At 46.4% G+C, this 16,328-nt stretch overlaps 1 protein-coding gene across 1 annotated transcript in view; it reads right to left on the reverse strand.

The window, feature by feature from the left end:
* The window catches only part of Tekt5 (tektin 5), a 37,109-nt gene extending 29,221 nt beyond the window's left edge, over positions 1 to 7,888 (reverse strand). Inside the window, exon 1 of the mRNA XM_052195454.1 lies at positions 7,073 to 7,888. Coding sequence (XP_052051414.1) covers positions 7,073 to 7,639 — 567 coding nt within the window. The 5' untranslated portion in view covers positions 7,640 to 7,888. The remainder of the gene's footprint in view (positions 1 to 7,072) is intronic.
* Between the last annotated feature and the right edge of the window lie 8,440 nt (positions 7,889 to 16,328).

Here is a 16,328-nt window from a genome sequence, read left to right on the forward strand (position 1 = left end):
CTTTGCTTATCTTACGGGAAGAGAACAGCCTCTGTCATGCATTCCTGTGGCCATGATATTTGGGCCAATGGATTCTGGACAAAATGCTCTGACACTGTGAGCTGTCATCAACAGGTATTGATCATGGGGTCATACCCCTCCTATACTCTCCCAGACAATAAAGCCAGATGACAATAAAGCCAGGCTCTGCTGCCACCTCAGATGTGACATGTCAGCAGCTGTCCTATTTCTAGGGTTCAAACTCAGGCTCAGCCCCTTCTTACTGTGTGCACTTGGACATGCTGAGTAACCTCCCAAACCTCCTGTGCCTTCAGTACATGTGGCCTTGGGATTGGTGCATTATCTCACCAATCAGGTTTGTGAGCAGACCATCTCCCCCGCCAGGTGTCAAGCCCTCATGCAGAGCCCTGCCTGTGACAGAGCATCTTCACTGTCAGCTCCGTCCATTTCTTACTCAGTCTGGGGTCTCAGACTGAGTAAGACGGAGGGAACAAGCTGGGCACCAGCATCCATCTCTCTTTGCGTCCTGACTGGACACCTGTGACGCGCTGCCTCACACTCCTGCCACCGTGATGGACTGCTCCCCCAAACTGCAAGTCAAAATAAACCCTATCCCTCAGCTACGCTTGCAAGGAATTTTGTCATGGAATGAGAGAAGTAATTTGCCAATGGTCACTGTTCGGGTTTCAATGACAGTGCTCGCCTTGCCTCATCAGTTCACATATTTGCATGCTTACTCCCCAGGTGGTGAACTGTTTAGGAAAGATTAGGAGACATGGAGGAGGTGTGGCCTTGGAGGAGGTGTGGCCTTACTGAAGGAGGTGTGGCTTTGATGGAGGAGGTGTGGCCTTGTTGGAGGAGGTGTGGCCTTGTTGGAGGAGGTGTGGCCTTGTTGGAGGAGGTGTGGCCTTGTTGGAAGAGGTGTGGCCTTGTTGGAGGAGGTGTGGCCTTGTTGCAGAGTCACTGGGAGTGGATTCAAAAGCCCACACACCAGGCTGACTCCTCTCTGCTGCCTGCAGATCTGGATGTAAAGCTCTCATTTACTGCTCTAGCCGACACCATGCCTGTCTGCTGTCCACCATGATGATCATGTGTTAACCCTCTAAAATTGTAAGCAAGCTCCCAACTAAACTGTTTTGTAAGAGTTTCCTTGGTGGCGGTGTCTCTATGCAACAGTAGTAAGACAGTCCCTATGACTGCCTGAGCACATCTTTCTTTGGTGCTGTTCAAGTCAAAGGCTCCAGAAAGAAGCAGGTCCTGTGAGGTCATGACAATGTGACCACAGTCCCTGGCCTTCGTTCCAGCTGTCTTGGGGACCTGAGCACTAGAGAGGGCAGGAGAATGAGCTGTTTGGTTACGGATGTTCTCACAGGGGTGAGGAGCCGTGATCATCCACCAGCCTGCCTGTGACATCATAAAGGCCAACAGGCTTCAGAAGTGAGCAGAGGGTTGGTTCCTGAAGCCCAGAGCGACTCAGAGAGGAGCAGGGCCCAATGACGTGCTGCCCAGGAACTTTGGAGGCCCTCCTCTGAGGTCTGCTTAGCCAAGGTGCGGGAACAAAGCCCAGTGAGTGCACAGACAGCCCTGTCACAATGCATCCTGCATTCCAAAGAGCAAAGAAAACATACCTGAAGAAATTCAAGATGGTTCAGTGGGCAAAGGCACTTACTGCCAAGCCTAATGACCTGAGATTGATCCCTAGGACCCACATGCTAGGAGAGAAGCAACACTTGTAAGTTGTCCTTTGACCTCCACATGCATATCATGGTGCACATGCATGTGTGAATACACACACACACACACACACGTACAATACAAAACAAATTTTAATAAGGGATGCAATGAAAATAAGGGTACTCAGCGGGTGGTCAGGGGGGAAAATACAGGTGGTGACTAGTTACAGGATATTTGAACTGGTTTTTAGTTAGGGTGTGGCTCAGCCCTTAGCACGCACCTTTAATCCCGCTGGCCTGAATACACACATGCCCTTACTACATATCTCTAATCTCAAACAATGAAGGTAAAGGTAGTTTGTAGAAGGAAGCACCTATGTTTGAAAGTGATGTCTAACTGAGTGGTAGAGAAAGTGATGAATCAGAGAAAGATTTGACAGGATAGGATCCGCCCAACTCTCCCCAGAAGAGAGAGGAGAGGGAAGCTACTTAGGGAGAGGTGGACAGTACAGAAGCGAGTACAGTACAGGAGTACAGGAGAGTTCATGGAGAGTGGCACAGTAGAGAGAGAAAGCAAAGCAGCAGAGGGAGGAGGAGGCAGGGAAGTTTTCCAGAGACAGACTGAAGAGAGAACAAGCTAGACACAGGTAAAGACAGAACAAGCAAGACAATGAGAAGGAACCAGAAGATAAGAAAAGATTGCTAGAGTCAGTTTGAGGCCAAGCAGAACAATTCAGAGGCCAAGAGAAAAGCCAGCTGGAATCGGTCAGCTTGGAGGGGAGTCTGAGCCAGAACGGCTGAGTTGAACCAGCCAGCCACAGTTCAGAAAGAACTAGAAAGGATAAGCTGATTCAGCAGCGAGCCTCAGAGGCTGAAAACATTCTAGGCCTAGGTTATTAGCAGACAGACAGTAAACCTTGGAGATGACAATTATATCAGGTGAATACAAGTTACTTTTAGGACTGGAGAGGTGGCTCAGTGGTTAAGACACTGACTGTTCTTCCAGAGATCCTGAATTCAATTCCCAGCACCCACATGGTGGCTCACAACCATCTGTAATGAGATCTGATGCCCTCTTCTGTGTTTGAAGATAGCAGCAGTATCCTCACATACATAAAATAAATAATTTTTTAAAAACCCTTACTTTGTGACATGAAACATGAGACAGGAAGGCAAAGACAGTGGACTGGTGACGTTCCTATGGTGCAAAGGCCCTGACGTGAGAGAAACAAGAAGAAAGCCACTGGGACTGGAGCAGAGAGGAAGGCAAAACCTTCACACTGGTTACATGGAGGAAGGAAATTGAGGAGTAAGATGGTCTGGGAATATAGCTGTAGAGTCCTCGCTTTGCAGGTCCCAAATACAACATAAACCTAGTGTACTGGTGAAAGTCTAATCCCAGCAGCTTAAGGTCATCCTGGGCTACAAAGTGATCCTGAGGCCATCCTAAGCTACCTGAAACAGTATCCTACAACATGCCCCTCCCTCTCCCACCAAAGATGTTGAATTTAAGGAATTCAGATAGAGCCATCTATCAACCAGTAGAAGAATGTACTCTGGTTAACACCTTCCCTTGGCTACTGAGAATAAGGAGAGGATGATAATCCCTGTTGCTAAGCAGCGTTTGGACTGCGGTAGCCCAGGAGATAGGAGGAGGGAGAATTCAGGTGTGTCTGGTGCCTGAGTCACCTGTGCACAGGCAGAGCTGGCCTTCCAGACAAGCAGAGGGAATGAAAAGAAAGGGGGAGGGACAGCAAGACTTCCCACGATGCTGTGTCTCTACCCAAGCGGAGCGGTGGGGGGAAGGGCAGAGCTCTCCAGATGGATTTGGGAGTTCCAGAGTGATAAGACCCTGTGCCATGACCTTTGCTGCCAATGCCCCAACACTGGTGCAGACGCAGCTTTTACAGGCAGCGTCCCCAGCTGACAGAACCCCCACCCTCCTCCAGCTCCTGTGAGACCCAGAACTAATTCCCACAGCAGGAGGCACACACAGCCACTTTTCTCCCCAGCACCTTCTCCAGGGTGCAAAGAAAAATTCTCTTACCCAGACTCCTCTGCAGCCAGGAGGCCCCTGTGAGGGCTGGTAAACAGGCTAAAAAGAGGGGAAATGGGATTCTGGAGATATTCCCTGCTAATGTGAGATAGAGTTGGCAGTTTGTCTTTTGTCCTAACCTCACTTCCTGCCTCAAATAACACTATGGGCCGCTCTCTGAAAGCAGAAGCTTGTCACTAGAAATAGGATCCCTCCTTTTAGCATTAGGACAAGAGCCACCTGCTGTGGGTGACAGAGGGAGGGAGGGAAGTGGGGAAGGAAGGAAGGGTCACAGGCATGGAGTTAGGTTTGCATTTGTCTCTGGAATCCTCATCATGACAGAAAAACTGTTTGGCTAAACTACGGCTACTCAGCATCCATTACATGTAACCCAGAAACATCTTAACATGGAAAGCTAGGAGCCTGGGAGGCCAATGTCCACATGAGGATGGGTTTTCACATACTCAGAAGTGTACACTGATTCCTGTAGTCACTAAGGAAAGCTGGATGGAGGTACACATGCACATATGCACATATACACACATGCACACATGTGCACACACATGCACACACATGCACACACATGCATGCACACACATGCATACACACACATGCATACACACACATGCACACATGTGCACACACATGCACTCACACACCAAAAAATAAAACCTGAAGTTGGAGCTAACATGTGGCCCACTATACCACACTTAGTATGTACTTGAAGAACTAAATTATCATCCCATAGAAATACCTACATCTCTGTGTTTATAGCTGCTTTATTTACAGTAGCTAAGACATGGAACCAGTCTAAGAAAATGTGGAATATTCCACAGTGGGATTTATTCAGCCTAAAGAAAAATGCAGTTCTGACACTCAGAAAGGCAATGGAACTGGACATCATGCTAAGTGACATAAGTCAGACTCAGAGAGACAAACAGATGTTCTCTGTTCTGTGCTGGATCCGCAGCTGTGTGTGTGTGTGTGTGTGTGTGTGTGTGTGTGTGTGTGTGTGTGTGGTGTGTGCATGTGTGTGTGTGCATGTGTGTGCGTGCGTGTGTGTGCACGATCTATTTCTATGTGCTGAGACTTGAGCTAAGATGTAAAAGGGGACCACGAGAGGTCAGGAGGACATCTTAGAGCTGGGAAACAAAAGACAATGTCATATTTGGTAGCTGAATGGGGAGGACCGTCAGGGAGGAAGGGAGCCTGATGGAGGGGGATGAGGTGTGGAAGAGGTACAAGAGGACTGGTGTGGTGGTTTAGGGTTAGGAAGCCTGTCCTTGCTGGGGGAGTTATGTCACAGGGGGTAGGGGTGGGAAGCTTTGAGGTTTTAAAAGCCTACACCAGGCCCAGTGTTTCTCTCTCTGTCTCTGCCTATGATCAGGATGTAAAGCTCTCGGCTAGTGCTCCAGTGCTATGCCTGTCTGCTTCCTCTGATGATCCTGGACTCACCCTCTAACTGTAAGCAAGCCCCAAATAAGAGTCCCTGAATCATAATGTCTCTCCACAGCAATAGAAAGTTAAGTAACTAAGACAACTAGGGACCTTACACAGGTGTGTGTGTCTTAGGTTTTCCGTTAATAGGAAGAGACATGACCAAGACTATACTTATAAAGGAAAACATTTAAGTGGGGCTGGCTTACAGTTTCAGAGGTCAGTCCATTATCAGCATGGCAGCACCCAGGCAGACATGGTACTGAGAGTGCTACATCTTCATTTAAAAAAAAAGTCAGGAGCAGACTGTCTTCCAGGCAGCTAGGAGGAGGGTCTCAAAGCTCACCCCCACAGTGACACACTTCTTCCAACAAAGCCACACTTCCCAATAGTGCCACTCCCTGGGCCAAGTGTATTCAAACCACCACAATGTGTGTGCGTGCACATATCTGAGTGCTGGGTACCATACCCCGCTAAAGCTGGGAGGGTGTCCAAAAGCATTGGCTAGACAGCAATCAGTACTTAAGTCGAAAAGGATGCAAACAGACATCAGGGCAGGGAGCACCCCTGCACATGTCAATGAGGAGGCAGAGAGGTTCTCTGTCCCAGTGGAACCTAATCCCGGTTTACACAGACAACTGAGCCACAGAGGCTGGGGAGACAGCGTACGAGTTGCTGTACGAGTCAGAGGAGATGATTTTCCATCAGCCAGGCACAGAAGCACATACTATAATCTCAGTCCCGGGAGGCAAAGATAAGGATACCCAGAGGACAATAAGTGAGCTACTAATTCAGAGAGACTATGTCTCAGAAAATAAGCTGGAGAGTCACTGAAGAAGACACCTGATGTTCACCTCTTGTCTCTATGTGTTGTACACACAACTATATATATGCATGTACACAAATAGACGCACAAAGTCAATTTTGGTATCTGTTAGAAAATGTTATCTCCAATGTCCTAATGACCACAGCATGTGTGTGCACACACTTGCTTATGCAGGTGCACAGTGTCTTGATGGGACCCACATGTGATAACTGATATTAGCTGTCAACTTGACGGGCTCTGAGATCACCTGAGAGGCTCTGGGAAGGTATGTGAGAATATTTGCTAAGAGGGGGAACCCCCCCCCCACACACACACACAGCGGGCAGCAGCCACACTTGGAAAGGACTGTGAGAAAATCAGTGCAGCTTTTGCCTGTCTGCTTTCATTCCTTGCCAGTGTGATCATCTACTCTGTTACAGCTATTGCTCCTCTCCTTCAGAACTCAGTCTCTTCAGCCTGTCAACACTGACTGAAGGCCTGCAACTCTTCAGGTGCCTCTGGGCCTCCATCAGCAGACTGGGATGCAGAGGCACCCAGACTAGTGCACTGAGCAGCTCCCTGGTTCTCAGCCCTTCAGACGGCCATCATTTCACTACTCGGTCTGAATAGTGTAGAGCAATCCAATAAATCCCCCTGTGGTCTATATTTGTTTTACTGGCTCTGATCCACTAGAGAACCCTGACTAGCACACCTAAGGAGAAAAGAAATTGATCCATTCTGAAAACTCGCATCTGACTGAGGCTATTCTGAGTTGACTGAGATTATTATTTTTAAATTTATTTTTATTATGTGTGCATGAGTATTTTGCTTGCTTCCATGTCTATATGCCACAAGCATGCAGTGCCCTAGGAGGCTAGAAGAGTGATTCCGAGCCCGTGAAATCAGAGTTGCAGGCCAGTATGAACTGCTGCCATGTGGATGCTAGGAACCCAAACCCAGGTCCTCCGCAAGAACAACTGCTCTCAACCCTGAGCCATCTCTCTCCAGGATCCACTCATTTTCACCTTAAAAATCAACGCAATTCAACCCACCTGCAAGGTGCCTGCCACCTTGACCCAGCAACAGCAGGTGCCTGCTGTGGGGTCTCCTTCCCCCACTCACCTGCAGGGGGCAGTTCACCTCCTCAGCGGCGCACTCCAAGCGCCTCTTGAGAGTGTCCATGCTGCTGTTCTCCGTCAGAAGCCTGTCCAGCTCATAGCACAACTCAGACTTCCAGAAGCCGATGTCGGATAGCCTCTGGCCCAGGTTCCGGGAGGTTCCCTCCTGCATCTGGTGTATCAGCTGGTCCTTGTCCTGCATGATCCGCAGGGAGTCGCCTGTCAGCCGGCTGGCCCAGAGCCGCGAGGCCTCAGCACCCCTGAGTTGCAGATCATTGGAGCGGTCCCAGTCCCGTGGGGTGTAGCGACAGAAGAGCGCGGAGCGGAGCGAGGGCAGGATGGTGGGCGGCCGCCGGCTGCCTGAGCATTCCTCGGGGCATGTCTGGGTGGTGGCGATCTTGTAGAAGACGCTGGGTCTCCATGCGTTCAGGTAGCGGTATCCGGGCAGGTGAAAGGGTTGGTAGCACTCCTGTACCACAGGGTCCTGCCCAGCAGGGGGCAGCGCCAGCAAGCCACAGCCTTTCTTGGGGCCACAGTAACTCGCTGTCTGAGTGGTTCCAAGAAATTCCATCTTTCCCCATCAGCCCCACGCGGGCAAAACTTTGCCCAAGGGGCCAGGGCATCCCAGGAGCTAGGAGCCGCGGGGCCTCTGTGACTCAGTGCTGGTGTCATAAAGCGCAGTTTAGGGTCTTTGTACTAGGTCCTGGTTCTCCAGGTGGTTGAAGCCCCTATGATCCAAATAAAACGCAGGCAACAAAGAGAACTGTGTTTCAGGCCTGAAGACACGATTTGGTGGCAAAGAGCTATAGTGCCCTATCAAAGGATCTGAGTTCCTAGCAACCACATCACAACTGCCTGTAATTCTAGCTCAAGGACATCTAATTCCTCTGTCCTCCACAGGAACGCATGCACACAAACACAAATACACATAATCAAAAAGAAAAGAAGGTGGGGTTTTTTGTTTGTTTGTTTGTTTTGTTTTGTTTTTTTGGAGACAGGATTTCTGCGTAGCCCTGGATGTCCTGGCCCGCTTTGTAGACCAGGCTGGCCTCGAATTCTCAGAAATCCTCTGGCTTGGCCTTAAAAGTTTGGGATTAAAAGCTTGCACCACCACTTCGGTTGTTGCTGCTGCTGCTGCTGCTGCTGCTGCTGCTGCTGCTGCTGCTGCTGCTCCTCCTCCTCTTCCTCCCCCTCCTCCTCCTCCTTTTGTCTTTTTTTTTTTTTAAGTGAGTGGAGTTTTTCAACCCCACAGGTTTGGGGTTGAAAGAAATGGCACAAATCTGTCATTCTGAAACAACAAAATCTGTCTTTCTAGAGCATAACCAGTCTGGGGAGGGGAGCAAATCTAATGTGGTCCACACCTTGAGCGCCGTGGGATCAGCTGGGCCAACATTAGCTGTCTTTGTTTCTTTGGTCCCAAGATAATATCCAGACGGCTCAATCATGCCTGCAGTCCCAGGGCTTGGGAGATGGAGTCAGGAACGTGGGTCCTAGAAGGCCATCCTCAGCTATCTGGGTTTTTATTTTTTGTTTTGTTTTGTTTTGTTTTGAGACAAGGCTCCAGGTACCCAGGCTGGCTTCAAACATGATATGTGGCTGAGAAGAACCTTGAACTTCTGATTCTCCTTTTCGGCTCTCCTAAATATTCAGATTATAGGCTTTGCCACTGTGCAATCTGTGTCCTGGTCTTCACAAATGCTAATGTAAAACAGTCTATCAGCTATATCCCAAGACCTTGGCTCATGAGTCTGAGGATATCCTAGGCTACATGTGACTGAGTCAAAACATCAAATATTTTAAAATGGCTCATACAGAGTTGTATTCAGCAGGAGTGTTCACGCCAGCAGGAAGAGTGTGGTGTGGCTTTAGCATGAGCAGTTAGATCACAAAGCCTAAATGTGGAGTGATTGCGACGGAGAACCATGACACTCTAGGCAGGTAAAACGGGGCGACAGAGACAAGCAAGGTTTACAACCTATAGTTCTGAGAATGCAAAAATGGCCTCCTCCGTCCTCCTGGAACAACAAATGGGAGAAGGTGAGAAGCAGAAGATGGAATGGGGTGATTGAAGTGCTCTGTGTGCGGGCTTGAATGGGTTTGGCCCTCATAGATTCCTGTGTTTGAATGCGTGGCCCACAGGGAGTGACACTATTAGGAGACATGTCCTTGTTAGAATAGGTGTGGCCTTGGAGGAGGAAGTGTGTCAGTGTGTCAGTGGGCTTTGAGGGCTCCTAGTGCTCAAGATCTACCCAGTGAGGAGGAAACAGTCCCTCCTGGTTGCCTTCAGATCAAGACTCCTCCCCACAAAGTCAGCCTGCACACTGCCATGCTTCCTGACATGACAATATTGGACTGAACCTCTGAACCTGTAAGCCAGCCCCAATTAAATGTTGTCCCGAAAGCTGCCTTGGTCATAGTGTCTGTTCATAGCAATGGAAACCTAAACGAGACACTCTGTATTTCTGATTGTGGAGGAGATTGTACAGCTATTCATATTCATCAAACCCCATAGAACATTTTAGTAAGACTGAATGAATCAGGGTCAGGGAGGTGGCTCAATGGATAGACACTTGCCACCAAGCCTGATAACCCAAGTTCAGGTACCAGGACCCACATGATGGAAAGAGGGAAACAACTTCTGCAAGCTGTCTTCTGACATCTACACAAGTCTTATGGTCCATGTATGCACCCCCTACACACACAGACACACAGACACATACACAAATTATATATATGTATATATGCATATATATACACATATATACATATATACATATAGACATATATACATATATACATATATACATATATATATGTATATATACATACATATATACATATATATATACATATATAAAATTGTCTATCCCTGAGCTGCAATGGTTAGCTAGTACTGGTGCAGAGGTATTTCCAGGGACCTGGGCAGAATGGGAAATGACGGAGTAATGGCTGCAGCTCAACTTAGGTGAACCTTTCCTGGAAGCACGGAGTAGATGATATGAAATCAAAGCAGAAGATGGAAGGATGGCAGCTACAGCCAACAGGGCATAGGAGAGGCTGCCGCCTGTGTGCTGTGTGCTAGAGGGTGGAAACACTCACACACCACACTGAAAGCACAGTTTGTTGTTGTTGTTGTTTTCAAAATCTAAAAGGAAGGAATAGAAAATTCTCTACCCACTAAGCTCAGTTTGATTCCATTTCCTGATTACTTCAATGACAGACAGGGGAGCATCTCCACCTGCTGGCTGACTCTAGGATTAAGCCTGTGTTTGTGGATGCTGACAGGGTCTGCAGGTATCCAGTGCACACATGGAGGTCAAAGAGCAACCTGCTGGAGCCGGTTCTTTCCTCCCACTCGGGTGCTGCATTTGAATTCTCATTCTCAAGCTTGACAGCAAGGGCCGTTACCTGCTGGGCCGTCTCACCGGCAGCTCCCCTTCCTTTCTTTAAATTTCTTTCTTTCTTTCTTTCTTTCTTTCTTTCTTTCTTTCTTTCTTTCTTTCTTTCTTTCTTTCTTTCTTTCTTTCTTTCTTCCTTCCTTCCTTCCTTCCTTCCTTCCTTCCTTCCTTCCTTCCTTTCTTTAAAAAAAATGATTGCACCCTGAATCCTTAAATTAGTGGCCAAAATTACAGGCACAAGTAACTACACACCAGATCTCCTTCCTTCCTTCCTTCCTTCCTTCCTTCCTTCCTTCCTTCCTTCCTTCCTTCCTTCCTTCCTTCCTTTCTTTAAAAAAAATGATTGCACCCTGAATCCTTAAATTAGTGGCCAAAATTACAGGCACAAGTAACCACACACCAGATCTCCTTCCTTCCTTCCTTCCTTCCTTCCTTCCTTCCTTCCTTCCTTCCTTCCTTCCTTCCTTCCTTCCTTTCTTCTTTCCTTCCTTTCTTTCTTTCTTTCCTTTTAAAAAAATCTGTATGTTTTTATTTTATGTGTCTGTCTGTCTGTGTACTACATGCATTTCTGGTACCTTGGAAACCAGAAGAGGGTGTTGAGGTGTGTGACCCCTTGAAACTGGGATCACAGATGGCTGTGAGCTGCCACATGGGTTCTGGGAATTGCACTTGGGTTCTCTACAGAGGCAGCCAGTGCTCTTGGCTGTTGAGTCATCTCTCCAGCCCTCTGATGAGCCAGCCGTAACCAGAGCTGCCCAGCTGAGCCAGCAGCTGACTCTTCGTCCTTTCTGCCTCGGTTTCCAGGCCTGTTTGATCCAGACATTTGCAGTGTGGTTGGTATAGCTTTCCTGACACTGGCCTCAGTTTTCCCTCTGTAAATGAAAGTGCAGGGCTTGATCGCCTCAGCTTTCACTCTGACACCAGACATGAGCCTGCAACCCTGAATAGTCTGCCTTCGTTCTCTTTTTCTATCTGCCCCCAAAAGTCTTTGATACCCCACTGCTCCAAGCCCACGGCTGGGGTGGGGCTAATGCAACACAAGGTACAAACCAAAAGTCCCAACAGTCTAAACTGATAAGGTATTGAGTTCAAGAATCAATAAAAAGCTAAATTTTAAAATATCATTAAAAATTAATTTAAATATAAAATAAAGTCCTTAAAATTTTTTAATTGAAAATATATTTTCTATTTGGGGTGAAGGGAAGCACAAGACACACTACATCTGGATTCTATATGATCTTGCTTTGATTATCAGCATACAAATGGCAGGGTTTTTTTCCCCATAATTACAGTTTTGTATGTCCTCTTTAGGAAATGTCAAAATAGAACAGACTTTTTAAAATACTAAAAACTTAAATACTAGATTAGAGACCAAAAAACAGAGGTTAAAAAAAATCTTTAAACTACAATTAAAAAAATTAAAAAATCCAATCTAAAACTTACAGAGGCATCTAAAAACATATTTCTAGACAAAGGTTTCACAAGGGCTTAAAACATTAAAATGGCAGACCATAGAGATACAACATATTAAATTAAAAAGCCAAATTCTGTTTATTGATGCTAACTTAAAACAATGCCACACAATAAATTGTTTTCTTTTGTTAAATTTCAAAAATTGAGATATACACATGTGTTAATGCAATTAACACACGTTCAAAATTCCAGTGGAGTTCTTTGTGCCTTCAGTTCTGAGGGGGATGATTCTAACATTCTAACAGTCCCCTTTCCACTTCAGAGTCGATGATGAGCATTGATTACCTCCATGTGGAGTTGTTTCAGTTGTGGCAAGCTAGCCACTGGGCAAGAAATGATGCCCTACCTTATCTTCAGACAAAATGCAGTCTAAAAAGGACAAACGGACACAGGATACTCAATTGATAAGTTCTGTCAATACAGGCAGAGTGAATCCTTCACAATTCCTGCTTCACTTAAAGTCTGTCAGATGTTCTGGGCCACAAGGCTGAAGACAGATGCTCCAACATCATATGAAGTATTAGAGACTGTCTAGTGTTAAGCTATATCTGTCATTTTAATGATTTTTTAACACTTTGTCCATGTGCTTCCTACATATTCAGATAATATTTATTCCTTCTCAAATCTCTGATTTTAAATACTAGATAGTTATATTCTTACAATTAAACTTAAGCTGTTTAGGATTTAAAAAGATGTTATTAGGATCTTGCAAAGACTGTTTACACAAGAGATTAGCCGCTGAGCTACATCTTAGTTTCACCATTAATTTTCTTCGTCTCTTCTCTTCTCTCCTCAACTTTCCTCTCTTCTCTTCTCTTCTCTTCTCACTTCTCTTCTCTTTCCTTCCCTTCTATCCTTTTTTCTTCCTTTCATCTCTCTCTCTCTCTCTCTCTCTCTGTCTCTCTCTCAAGACAGGCTCTCCTCATTGCACTTGGCTGTCCTGGAACTCCCTGTGCAGATCAGGCTTGCTTCAAACTCATAAAGATCCACCTGCTGTGCTTTCAAGTGCTGGAACTAAAGGTGTGTGATCCCACAAGTTTAGTTATCTTTTTTTTTTTTTTTTTTGAAACAGGGTTTCTCTATATAGCCCTGGCTGTCCTGGAACTCACTCTGTAGACCAGGCTGGCCTCGAACTCAGAAATCCACCTGCCTCTGCCTCCCAAGTGCTGGGATCAAAGGTGTGCGCCACCACCACCCAGCCAAGTTTAATTATCTTAAGCACCAGTTTCCTCATCCAAAAAAACAGAGGCAATGGGAACCAGGAAAATAGGTTTGCCAAAAGGCACACATTAGGAAATTCATATAAAACACACATACATCAGCCAGAAAAATCTATGGCCAATAAAATGTTGGCAATGGTAGAGATAGGTTATTGATTAAAATGTTTTTTGTTTTGTTTTACATCAGTGCAGTGGCAGGCAGAACCTGTGCTTCTACGAAAACTTGTGCCAGCTCATGCTTTGGTAATAACCAGCAGCTCTCTAATTGAAGTTAAGGCTCACTTAAAAGGTGGACCATGCCTGATACTGGAAACTTAACCAACTACCCGGTGCTAGTGAAGTCCTGGATCTTGGAAGAGAACCTACAACTATGTTAAAGAATCAACACAATCCTTGACAACAATGTAAACATTTGTTCTCATGCTCACAGATAATGTAGTTCTCACCCTTAATCACGGAAACCCTGCCACAGATGGAGACCATTACAAAACCAGCCAAAACTAGAGTTGTGGAGCCTGGCCCACTAAATACAGCTACAAGACATTCCTGCATCTGTGACTCAGGGACATTGCAGAAGAGGAGGTAGAAGGATTGTAGGGCCAGAGGATCAGGAATTTGCTGTGAGGTTGTTCAGTCTGAAAGGGTTTTCTGATGGACAGGCATCTTAGCCATCAGAAACCAAGGGACACCACAACGTCACACCATGCAACAAGCCTCACACAGAGACTTACTGAGGAGAAACACAGGCTGTGGCTCCTCCAGATGGGAACAGAGATAGCAGCAGGGTGGGCAGAGAGGCCGGGCTCGGAAGGACCTTTGGAGCACGTGTGGAGAGCAGGTGAAAGAGCACAGCGTGGGTGGAAGCTGTGGGGTGGGGATTTCCAAGTCCCAGGTTTTCAGACAGGCCTGGGGCAGGAATGACCTTGTCAGTCTATCAAGAACCACCCAACCCTACTCCACCTCAGTCATCATCACTGAGGCCAACGTGACATGTCATCAATAAAAGCCAATACAACGTCTCCACAGCCACCACTGTTGCATATTTTCCATGTTTCATAAAGCTGTCATGGTTGCAATCTGCTCGCTCTCTCTCTCTCTCTCTCTCTCTCTCTCTCTCTCTCTCTCTCTCTCTCCTCCCCCTATCTTCCCCCCTTCCTCTCCCTCTCTCCATCCCTGCTCAGATGTGGCCTGTCACATCCCCCTCCCCCATTAATATTTTGCATGAGGTCTGTTGTCTATTTTGATGTCTGCAGCACCAAAAATCTTTGATCTTGGTCCCATTCACCATCAGCACCCTTTCACTGCAGAACCCTCTCAGGTCTGTTATCCCACAATTCCTCCTCCTAACGTCAGACTCTACACTCAAAGTCTCACTGCCATGATTGCCCACTCAAGGGCTGAACAAGGATGTTGCTAATACACATGTCAACGTGGACAGGAGCACGCGACCTTACTCAAACAACTACAGCATTCTACAGGAACGCTGAGAATGGGAGAGCGGTCGTCCCCAGGGAAGAGCACACCAACTGATTATCCAAACCCATATTTTTTATACAGAGTGAATAGGGTGTGTGTGTGTGTGTTTAAATGTAATATGTAGCATATGTAATAATGTTGTGGGATATTCATCAGAGAAGACTGTTCAGACATGGGTTTAAGCCAATAGGAAGACTTTGCTGTTCAAGATCCCAGTGTAGCATTTAGCCTTTCTTGGAATGAGCATTTAGGCACAAATAATAATAATAATAATAATAATAATAATAATTATAATAAAATTAAAAAAACCATGCTCTGCGTTGACCTACTTCAGTTAACAAGAACAGTTAGCACTACAGAAGCTAAAAAGAAAGGTTAGTACATTTAGAGACTTTCCTAGAACTATGGACTTTGATGGATTAGGCCTTTGTTCTCATTTTGGCAGGTGCTGAGTGTTATGGACTGAATGGTACTTCCATCATGGAGTCAGTTGTGCTAAGGTCTGGGGCCCTGTTTCAATAACAATGAAAAAAAAGTCCATGAATTTAATAAACAGCAAGGAGAGATATATGGGAAGGTTTGGGGGGAAGAAAAGGAAGGGAGAAATCATGTAATTATAATCTCAAAAATAAATGGAAAATGTTTAGAATTGTTCAATGAAAACAGTAACAACCACCACCACCGTCTTGTGCCAAAGTTGCATGCAGCCACGCTCCCATGGCTGTGACCACGGACAGGATGTCTTCATGGTGTCAAACACTGCTCCACGGACACAGACAGGCTTTCAGGAGATATGGTAGCAAGGACAGTGGGGGCCTGGAGAAGTGAGAGGAAGTTAGGAAAAGCTCCCAGTGGAATGGGTTTAAAGAGGTTTCAGCGAACAAATCTGAGGGGAAAGCATCACAACACAAAACAAAGTATTATTCTAAATAGCATATCAAGTTTAAGAGTGTTGGGGGGAGGGGCTTGTTTTTTTTTAAGCCCGGGAGCCAGGAGTGGTGGTGGCGGCGCACACTGTAATCCCAGCAGCTGGAAGATGGAGGCAGGAGGATCAAAAGAGATCTCACACCGCTGGGGATTGATCTGGGATTCTCACTTGCTAGACAGACTCCACCACTGAGCCACACCCCTTTAAAGTCTCACCTCATAGCCAAACATGGCAAGAAAATCATTAATTCACGATCAGCTTGGGCAGAGGAGAGAGAAGAGCAGGAGGAAGTGCTTTGTTGGTTGTTCTGTTTTGTGTCAGTGCTGGGGACTAAATATAGGATCTCATGCATGATAGATCAAGCACTCTACTAACTGAGCCACAATGCCAGCCTGTAACAGACTCTAGGGTAGGGCAGACTATTTGAGTAAATATTGACATAGACTGTATTTTTACTAGTCGTACTGCATCCACACTGAGGCCATGGAGAATAACATTCCTTGGCTTTAGAAAAAACAACCCAAAACGTATTACTGTGCATATGTGTAAGAGTCCATCCTTGCTTTCCCTATGAGTTCTGGGATTTGAACGCAGGCTGGCTCAACAGAGCCTTTAATCGTTAGAGCCACTTCATCTGCTCAGATGCCATGACATTTTGAGTCGCCCTCAGTTTTAGCGGGAACAGACCTAGGAGTCCCACCCACCGCACACACGGATGTGCGCGTGCGCAGTCCTGGTCTGGCGAGGCAGTTCAAGCGGCCGGAG

This window comes from Apodemus sylvaticus, chromosome 10, assembly GCF_947179515.1.
Source record: "Apodemus sylvaticus chromosome 10, mApoSyl1.1, whole genome shotgun sequence".
Classification (NCBI taxonomy): Eukaryota; Metazoa; Chordata; class Mammalia; order Rodentia; family Muridae; genus Apodemus; species Apodemus sylvaticus.